The sequence below is a fragment of the Rosa chinensis genome, chromosome 2, assembly GCF_002994745.2.
Source record: "Rosa chinensis cultivar Old Blush chromosome 2, RchiOBHm-V2, whole genome shotgun sequence".
In the NCBI taxonomy this organism is placed as follows: Eukaryota; Viridiplantae; Streptophyta; class Magnoliopsida; order Rosales; family Rosaceae; genus Rosa; species Rosa chinensis.
Window position 1 is genome coordinate 9,802,259 of NC_037089.1, and position 10,803 is coordinate 9,813,061.

Consider the following 10,803-nt stretch of genomic DNA (forward strand, 5'->3'; position numbering starts at 1 on the left):
ATCGATAAAGATCATTTTGGAATTTTTTATTTTAAAAAAAACATTTGAAATGAAGCAATTTAGCCGACGAAATTTCGTTGCAAAGGAAAAGGAAAACTATATGTTATCGACCAATTGTAAAGTTCAGCTTATGACTTTGATCCAAGTGTTAATCGCAGCTGACCAACCACTGTTTAGAGTACATTAACATGCGATTTACCATGATGCTTTGCGTGTATGAGACAGATCACATGCTCATTACCAATCTGGTTTAACCTGCCCTTGTTTCCGTTTGAATCATGTTATTCTTTTCTCTTTTTTTTGGGATAGATGGGGACCCAAAGGGCCCAAAAGGAAAACAAGAAACAAAAAAAACACAATCAGCCAATGGCTGTTGCAACGTTCCTATATCTAAGGACTTCACACAAGTCATCTAACACAAGGTTAGTAACCTGTGAAGGAGTCAGTTTAGCACCTACATACAAAACTTAGAAAACATTTAGCAGACCAAGTAAGTGTCTAATGCAACTGAGTCATCCATAGAGCAAGTAGCATCAGTCAAGTATAGTTATCACGACGGCGAAAGAAACAAAAGACAGAAGAGAAGGGGGTACAGTTTCCGGTTCAAAAATGAGAATAACTCAAGCACTGATTAGATTGCGTTGCCCCAGTATGGCATTACCAAAACTTGAATTTACATTGATTTTCCCTACAATTAGATCATATCAGCAAATTGTACAGTGTGACTTCTGTAACTGATTGAAAAAGGAATCGCCTCTAGTCTTGTACAAATCACAATCTCTTCGATCATCCTCCTCATCCGCTGACTGGAAATAGAAGTTGTACCGGTTGGAATCTTAGGGAGCTAATTGATCTATAGATTGTTCTAGTTGCTTGAGCACGCCAAACTTCGAATGCGAACTTGATGATCTTCATCATCTGTCTTCCTTACATGTGTCTAAGCTTTCTTTACTACCAGTAGCAGCACACAAGGCCTTCCAGATGGGGGCCAACATTTTCATAGGGGGACGTAATTCCTGGAAAATGAATTCAACTTTCACAAGCCAAATAAAGTGAATGAACCTAAAAGAAAAGGATAGGTCCTTTAGTCAATCACAATTTTTCACATATTATTATTTTTCTAAGTTCATAATCACCTCCCAGTAGTTAGTTCCCTAGAACTTATATCTGCAGTTTCATCACATTTATGCCTCCTAATAGCTTCTTAAAGTTTCCAAGAATATATAGTGTACCTTAAAAACTAGCACCAAATCTGCTTCTCCATGTACAATGAAAGACAGGCTCCAGTAACAAGTAACAGGAGTCACACATTCTAGTAGCACAGGTTTCAAAATCTTGTCAATAGGAACAAAGCGACGAGCAACTCTTCCACTAAATGGAGGAAAATGAAAAATGAAAAAAAGACGATTAGGAAAGCATGTGATTATACAGAGTTATAAACTTGATATTAAGTTAATATTACTAACTATTAAGCATACAGTTCCACCAAATTGAACTCGTATATAGAATCTAACTAACAAACATTGTATAAAAAGCTACCTCTTATAATGAGTTTCAAGTTGAACTCCAAAGGCTGGCATAACCACAACGGACTCTGTCATTAATGCACTAGACGAGGTGAAAACATGACATGATATAGCAAACCTTCTTGTAATTGCAAAAACACACCAGTACCAGTTCAAATAACCAAAAGCCCCGCAAATTTACCTTTTGTAACACCCTTCCAAAGCAACTTTACAAGGAATGCATCTAAAAGGAAACTCCATAAAAGAATGATAACTGAACCTCCCTGTTGTTTGTAAGTTCATCATGCCAAGATGGTGTCAGTTATACTTCAAACACAGTATATACATACACATGTACAATGGAACTTTAGAACACTGGTATACCACAAAAGTTTACTGGTTTCTGCATATTGTACTGTAATTTCAGATACTGTATTCATTCTAATAAAACCAGCATACGTGACATAAATTTCTTTGAAGAACAAGTTTTTCCATAAAACAATAGGAAACTGTACAATGGGAAATAGCAACAATAAGTTACTCTCACTAAACTAATTCATGTTCCTACACTCCTGAGCTTAAGCTTGATGTTGACCACATAATTGGTAGGCTATACAAAGTAAGACCTCAGGAATAAAGATCTAAATAGCAGAGTCAAATAAAAAGCCTTACACAAAAATATGTAAAATACGAGGAAATAAGGCATACCTTTACTAAGAAAAGATGGAAGGCGTTTGCTAGAATAATGAGAGCAAAGAAGTAGACTAAGAAACCCTTTGCACCACTCTTTTTAACAATGATTTGGTGCACGTCAACCTCCTCGTTAGGCCATTTGGAGCCATGTATGTATGTATATCTCGAATTACTTATACAAGAACCCACCATTCCCCCAAACTCAGAATGTCATATATATTTGTTTCCTTATACCTTCATCTGCATTTCACAAAACAACCAATCACTACAACTACAAAAGGGAAGGACTCTGATTCAAGATTATATACTATCCATTAGCTTCAACATGAAAAGGGCTTATCTATGTTACACTGCAAAGCTTGATTTCAAGCTACCAAAAATTTTAGATTACAGAATTGCTACTGAGCCCCAAATTACAATGCTTTAGCCATAATTCTACAACTGAGCAAATCATATAAGCATTTCTAACATATAAAGTATTGATTTTTTCCACATTTCCATGAACCAATTAAAAATCAAACACGAACCCAAATTCCATAATCGGTAAAAATGTAAGCTTGGCTCGGATTTTGCAATCCCAAATCAAATGGGTTAATTGGGTCTGAAATTGGGATTGAATTGAAATGCATGGTGTGCCCTAAACATAAATACCTGAGACAGAGACCTGGTTCGAGCTCAAAGGCGATCGATGAAGCCCCTGAAGCTTCTCGAATCTTAGTTGTCTTCCTCTTTTTTCTGCAAGACCCAATCCAATTGCAGGGTGTGTGTGTGAGTAATGAGCAGCCAGAATGGTGCTAAAAGCACGAAGGTGGTCGTCGTCGTGGAGCTCCGATTAGGGTTTGCGCCACAGTGTCTCTTGTGATCGAGCACAACCAGTTTGGTTCACTCTGTTGCGTTTCATTATTTGTCATACAAAATAGTAACTACTAGTTACTTTTGTGAACTATACACAACATTAGTTTCTTCCAAAACCTCACATAAGCTTCTGCACTAGTTACTTTTGTGAACTATACACAACAGCTTCTGTTCCCACTTTTTATGCCCAAATTATAACGTTTATGGATTTTATAGCTAGCAAGAACAATCATATTCATGTGGTGAGATAATACATGAAAGACTTACTCAACATGGATTAGTATGCAGGAGAAAAAATGGTGTGAATCCCTTTTGCAAACCGCAAATGCATGAAGTGGCGCTCATTGGATCCTAATGGATCCCAATGTAATAACATTTATCCTAGAAATACGATCATTTAAAAATTAACTTATCACTTGGTAATTGTTGTTATCTAATGCAGTTGTAATGATTAATTACAATGGAAGACGGGTGAAATGGCGACGGGTAGATGATGATTTATTTTTTAGTTGTACTTGGACAGACAGTGGGATGACGTTGAGAAGACACACATACTGAGACCTTGGAATCAAATCATAGTAAATATATGCTAAAAAAGTTTCAGCCAGAAATATCACAACAAAAACCCAGAAATCTATCACAACAAAAACTCCATCATTCAAACCCAGAACCAATAACACACTCAGATTTCAGATTACAAAATGCAATACCCAGATACAAAAACTGCACGGAATCGAAGAAAACCCAAAGCAAAAGACAGATCCAATACCTTGAGAAATTAGGCGCGCAGAGAGAGAGAGAGAAAGAGAGTTGGGTTTTGGGTGACGGAAATGAAAAAGGGCGCACGAAAAGGGAGGCTGCTCGCGTTTTTTGTGGTTGCCGAATGACGGAAAGGGTCGAACTGGGTTTTTTTTTTAAGGAACCCGGAACCCATTACCAATATACGAAAGATGAACTCCACTGTTACTACTGTTCATCGAGGACAGGAAAGGACTTCTTCGTCCCTACTTTTCTGTTATATTTCAAGAGTGGCTGCTGTCTCAGATGATGTCCTCTGGGCATATGCGTCTTTCGACAGAAGTTGCCGTTTTTGCCCTTCCTTTGCTATTGTAATTTCAGCTGACCTTTGTTACTAGAGGAGTATCCCATTGGGTTAATGGGCTAATTGAGTAGGTACGTTATGGTCAGCTATTTTGGTAAAATAGCGATGTGAAAATCAGGAAAGCAACAAAAGAAAATCAGAAAATGAAGCACAAGTAATCAAAGTGTTAGGCAACAAGTTTAGTTAGGCTAAGTGTGATCATCTATTGACCATAAAGATCCAATCTTGCCTTGCGTGTTTTAATGGCTTTATAGGTTTTGTTTCTCCTAATTAGTTTAAATCATTATCTTGAGCAAATTTATTTATTCAACTGTCCTAATAGGGGACTTCGATTTATCATAATTGCTTGAGAAAAGTTGTCCTTTATAAAGGGAAGGATGAGTATACCCGAGTGGGAAAAGTGATGATAGATGGTGTTGTCTCACTCCTACTTGATTCTGTACCATTGTGAGGATGACCTTTCTGATTAAACACTGATGTTCTGTTCATATCCAGTTGTTGATTGGCTTTAGCCCTTATTAAAATATGGAAAATGGGATGTATACTTTTGCATGGCTTTTGATGGTCTTACTGGTGAACAAACAAGTTTGTTAATAGCCGCTAAATTTAAGTCTAACTAGCTCTATAGAGGTTATCATACTTGTGATTATAAACCAAATTTCAAGGCCAAGTTAGTGTTTAAAGATTTCCACCGACTGTTAAAGCTTGGGACAAGTTGGTTCAGTTCTCAATTCCTCTTTGTTTTGATAGTCAGTCAACCATATACATTACTCTTTGTCAGGGGTCAAGACTGCATTATACTTGGACATGGTCTATGTAGTACATATTTTCAATTTATGATTGGCCAACTTGGATCCTTATTTTCCATAAAAGATCCAAGTGATCTCCATTGTTTATAGGCTTGGGAAGCTGTAGACACTCTGTTGGTCACCATTTATCCTAAACTAATTACATTTCTGATTTCATAAATGAACTTAATGTGCTTTTACTGGTGAATATAGGGCTGCTTGGATATTTCTGCGAGGTAGGCTTAGGTTCGTTTTGGAAGAGGTGTGTGCTGAGATTGTGATCGAGTTTAGGAGACGGGCTTTGGGAGCGAAAGAGGTATGTGTTTTGTTGCTTTCTCCAGTGTTACTACTCTTCATCAAGGGCAGGGGAAGACAGTAAAATTGTGGATCATAGTCTTTTTTTTTTTTTTTTTTTTTTTTTTTTTTTTTTTTTTTTTTTTTTTTTTTTTTTTTTTTTTTTTTTTTTTTTTTTTTTTCCGGAAGCGACCTAAGGACTAACTCATCGCCCTTAGTCGAAATTTTATTAAAAAAGAAGAAAGGTACAATAGGAATGGTGGACTAGGCCAAAACCACTTCCAAGAGACGCAAAGCAACAAGCCGGGCATACCCAAACTTGCGAAGGAACAATACCTAAACAGTACAAAGAAAAACAACCCGACAAGAACAAAGGACAAGCTATAAATCTACAGGAAAACATAAACTAAGAAAAGCGATAATTAATTCTTGAAGACAAGTCTCTACCAAACTCTGCTAGAAAGGAAGAGGGTAAGGTTCTCCACCAGACTGCACCAACATTTGAGGCTCCAAAACGGGCAAATTTGTCAGCTAAAGCATTCCCTTCTCTAAAGATATGTGTCATTTTGAAAGTGATCTGACTAACCTTGTGTAAACAATTCAACCATGAGGTACGCAATCTCCATGGTATTAAACCAGGGTTCTTGAAGTATCGTAGTGCTAGTATAGAGTCCGTTTCCAACCAAATGTGAGTCCAGCGACGGACCAAAGCAACATTAATTGCTTCAATAACCGCGAGAACCTCAGCATCAATAGCACTAGGCACCGTAGCATTATATGAGAAACCCCCAATAAAAAGCCCCTCAGAATCTCTGAACACACCCCCAAAGCCTGCTCTTGTAGTGTCTGAAAATGAACCATCTGTGTTTACCTTTATCCAACCTGAGGGAGGAGCCTCCCAAACCACTGGTATAAACTTTGGGGCCTTTGCTCTGAGTGGAGAGACTCCCAACAAAGAATAAACCGGCACTGCAGACGTAATTCGATCACAAGGGACAAAGTAACACAGTGCTGATTCCTTAAACGAATTAAGAAGGAACTGTTTAAATCTCCAGGAAACAAATACTCTCCCATCAAACCTGATTTTATTCCTTTCAGTCCATATGCACCAAAACAGATTGCAAACAGCTAACCTCCATAACAGTTTTGAAGCGAACGGAAGTTGGTTGAATAAAACGGGAGAGAAGAGCCCTGGTAAAGAAATTAATGCTGGGCGCTGTAGGTGGAACATGGCAAACAACCAAGTCCATACGTCATGAAGCATAGAGCAATTAATGAAAAGATGGTGGACAGATTCCACAGCCGAGTGACAAAGTGAGCATTGAGAGCAAATAAGCATACCTCTGCGCTGCATAATTTCATCAACCAAGATTTTGTGATGGAAAACTTTCCAACAAACAATGCTTTTTCGGGGTTGCAATGCTTTGTGCCATATAGCCTTTCCCCACGCAAGAGGAGCAACCGGGTCCGAGAGAAAGGTATAAGCCTCTGCCGCAGTCAAGGAACCATACGAAGTAGTAGGCCAGATCACGGTATCCTCCAAAGCAGCCTCTGGAATGGCAATCTTCATAATATCATTAGAAGCTTCTGGAAAGTTCTCAAGCAGCTCTAATGGAAGGTCCCATTGATTCTGCACAATATAATCACCAACACGATCTTGAAGGAACGGCAGAACTGAAGGATCAATGTTCAATCTGACTGCTAATGAGCTACCGAGCCAATTATCCTTCCAAAAATATATATTCATGCCATTACCTACCTGCCATCTCAAGTTTGATAATAATACAGACCATAATTGCCTCAGACCGGTCCAGACAGATGATCTTTGATAATAAGAATAAATGTCTAGATTCACTTTTAAGAACCTAGCGCGGAGAAACACTGAAGAGGAAGATGTACCTGTTACCATATCCCAACATCGCTTAAGAAGCAGAGAGCGATTTAAAGTGAAAATATTTTTTAGGCCAAGCCCTCCACAATCTTTAGGCAAGCAACAAGTCTTCCAAGCAATCAAAGCAGCGCCCTTCTGCAGAGGGTCCCCAGACCAGTAAAAGTTGCGCATCCAGCCTTGCACTTTCTTTAGTAATTCACGTGGCCAATGATAGACCTGAAAGCTATAAACCAATAAACTTTGGATGACAGAAGAAATAAGTTGCAGACGCCCAGCTTGTGATAACTGCAAGCCTTTCCAAGAACTTAATTTGCAGCGAACTTTGTCTACAATAGTCCTGAAGTATGCCGTTTTAGGCCTCCCAAAAAATATTGGGACCCCCAAATAATTAAAGGGCACACAACCTTCTCTAATGCCAAGAATATGTTGAATTGCAGTTGCTCTTGGTCTTGCATATTTTCCCAAGAAGACAGAGGATTTTGTTTTATTAACCACCTGCCCTGAATTTGCTGCATATTCTTGAAGAAACCTGTTTAGAGCCCGTAGCCCCCTGGAGGTACCCTGCATAAAAATCATCACGTCGTCTGCATATAAGACATTGGATGGAGGTTGCAGCTTCTTAGGGGCAGCGATGCTCTTGATCTTTCCCCTACTCACTAGATCACAAAGCCCCCTGCTGAGAACCTCTTCTGCAAGGCAGAAAAGAAGAGGGGATAAAGGGTCCCCTGACGAACCCCTCTAGAGCAATTGAAAAACCCACAAGGTGTCCCATTAACTGACACAGACAGTCTAGCTGATAGCAGAACACTTTGAATCCAATGTACAAAAGTAGAGCAAAAACCAAAAGAACGTAGAACTCGAGTTAAAAATTCCCAATCTAATGTGTCAAATGCCTTGCTAATATCAATCTTAATAGCAATATTCCCTCCCGCACACTGCCTATCTAATAAGTTCATACACTCAGAGGTCAAAATAATTGAGTCAGCTATGGACCTACCTCTGATAAACGCACTCTGGCTTGGCGAAACAATTCTCATAGCAACTGAACAAAGTCTATCAGCAAGGATTTTAGTGATCACCTTAAAGACAAAATTTGCAAGAGCAAGAGGTCTGAAGTCGGCCAGTCCGTCTGCGTTCTCCTTCTTCGGAATAAGAATAATGAGGTTGGAATTAAAATTAGGTGGAATAAGTCCCGAAGCAAAGAAAGATTGTACTGCAGCAATCACCTCGTGAGCAACCACACCCCAACATTGTTGAAAGAAACATCCTCCAAAACCATCTGGCCCAGGGGCACTGAAACCATCCATAGCTGAAATTGTCGCAGAAATCTCCTCCGAGCTAGGGAGAGCAACGAGCATATTATTTTCCTCCATAGTAACAAGGTTAGGGATCACCCTTTCCACTAGTCCAGAATTTATAATATTGGGGTCTTTAGTGAATGCCTCAGTATAGTGTTGAACAACCCTACTCGCAATTAGCACTTGGTCTTGAATTATCACATTGCCAACCCTAAGAGACACCAATGGTTTTTGCAGTCTCCGAATCTTGATCATATTGTGAAGAAAGGATGTATTCCTGTCACCATCAACTAACCATCGGATTCTAGCTTTGTGACAGAGGAAACTATCTTGCATGGAGAGAGCAAGAAGATAATTAGAATTGGCTGCCTCCTCACGGTGGAACAATTCCTGAGAAGGACCCTGAGCAGAAATTTCATGTTGAATACCATCCAACACCTCTCTAGTGTCCTCCACTCTTTGATTGACATCTCCAAAAGTCGTCCTATTCCAGTCCTTTAAAAACCCCTTTAAAGCTCGAAGCTTAGCTGCAAGGACAAACATTGGACACCCTGAGAAATGAACTTGGTCCCAAAAATCTCTTACCATTGAAAGGAAGTCCTGGTGTTGAAGCCACATGCGCTGAAAGCGAAAAGGAGATTTAGCAATGCTCAGTAACTTTGAGAAGGTAATAAGCAGGGGACAATGATCTGAAGTAGCTTTTGTTAGAGTACGGCATTCAAGTTGCGGCCAAGCCTCAATCCAATCCAAATTTCCAAGAGCCCGATCAAGTCTTACATTTGTTCTGCCATTAGACCACGTGTAGGATAGGCCTTTTGTCTCAATATCAAGTAAACTGCAATTTGTGCACATCTGCTGGAACTCATAGCAGGAAGTAGCGCTTGGAGCATTACCACCGCGTTTTTCATGAGCACCCAAAATGCAATTAAAGTCATTTGGAAGTTTTAAATGCCGAGTGTTTTTAAATGTAGTTATGGCACGAAAAATGAGGTGCAGCAAAATGAAAGAGTTGTTACGGGAAGAACAATAGAGGATGGAAGGAAACCCAACTAATCACAATTTGACTGCCACTATTGCTCAAACTGAAGGTGCTCTGTCTATTGTAGTAAACACGATCAAATTAAATCGAGAATATGAAAATTTTATGACTTTGCAGATTTAAAGTAACTAATGCTGTTCAAATTTCGCTTGCAGCATCTGAATTAGTACACAGGAGAAAGGCTCAGTGTTTAGAGAATGAGTATACTTCTGAATTTGTCAATGCTGATGTATTTCAACATCGGAGGAAACGATTTAGAAGTAATGAACAAAATGTTGCTGGAACAATTAACCCTACAGGTATAATACATAATGTTTATGCCTAATTTACAGGAACTAAATTATGTCGATTTTTATATGCAGGCACATCAGAGCAGTTAGGAAGAAACAGTTGTTCTGAATTTATGGAGATTGATGAAATAAGAGGTTTAACTTTTGTAATTACTGATCAGTTTGAATTTTCAGAATGTAATAAAAAAATTTATCCATGTAACTAATTTTTATAAAATTCTACATTCAGGCCAATCCTCATAGTCATTTGGATAGGCAGTATATCAGCAAAGTAGAGAAGGTTATTTACATGTTATTGTCTTCACAGAATTACTCAGTTATTTTCTTCATAGAATAATAGTTATGTACGTTGTTAACAAAAGATCAAATTGTGATTATAGGGTTGGTTGTGACGTATGAAGATTCAGGCGATAATATTCATGTATGTAATTATTGCAACGCATGTTTTTGGTATGGAGAAGCAATCAAACGATCATTTTCAAATGTTTCTCTTATTTATACAAATTATTGCAAGAAAGGTCAAATCAAACTTGAACCATCAAAACTGACACCTGCTTTTCTTGAAAAATTATTAGATCCAAATAATGGTTCAGAAAGTAGAGTTTTCAGAGATAAGATTAGAGTATATAATTCAATGTTTTCTTTTACCTCAATGGGAGCTTCAATTGATTGTAAAGTAAATTATTGGTCAAGTACATCATCTAATGGGTTCTATATTACCTACTGAAGGAGAATGTCCTAAATATGCTCAGTTATACATATATGATACAAAAAATGAAGCTTCAAATCGTCTTAATGCTATTGATCCTACACATGTTAATACAGACATCAAATTAGATGTCGTTGAAGGGCTTATTAAAATGTTTGATGAAATTAATAAATTGGTAAAAGAATTTCGAACGATAAGAGGTAAGTTTGAAAATCATTGTTTACCTTCTTTAAATATGAATATACTTAATTGCCAGCCAACTGATAGTAAACAATATGAAGAATCGACAAGTGATGAAATTGGTGGTTTAATAGTTGGTGATATTGGAGAGTGTAATTC

At 38.2% G+C, this 10,803-nt stretch overlaps 1 protein-coding gene across 4 annotated transcripts; it reads right to left on the reverse strand.

The window, feature by feature from the left end:
- Positions 1 to 495: 495 nt before the first annotated feature.
- On the reverse strand, positions 496 to 3,984 carry LOC112190475. Of its 4 annotated transcripts, none has more exons than XM_024329906.2 (7): positions 3,823 to 3,984; positions 2,850 to 3,085; positions 2,214 to 2,438; positions 1,708 to 1,789; positions 1,540 to 1,594; positions 1,233 to 1,371; positions 496 to 1,016 (listed from the first exon to the last, which is right to left on the reverse strand). In XM_024329906.2, exons 3-7 carry the CDS (start codon positions 2,388 to 2,390, stop codon positions 915 to 917), a joined length of 555 nt encoding a protein of 184 aa, XP_024185674.1. In that variant the 5' UTR covers positions 2,391 to 2,438; positions 2,850 to 3,085; positions 3,823 to 3,984; the 3' UTR covers positions 496 to 914. The 4 variants fall into 4 exon arrangements, with proteins under 4 accessions (XP_024185674.1, XP_024185675.1, XP_040371395.1 ...); XM_024329908.2 differs by having other exon boundaries at positions 926 to 1,062; XM_024329907.2 differs by lacking the exon at positions 2,850 to 3,085 and having other exon boundaries at positions 3,823 to 3,980.
- Positions 3,985 to 10,803: the final 6,819 nt, after the last annotated feature.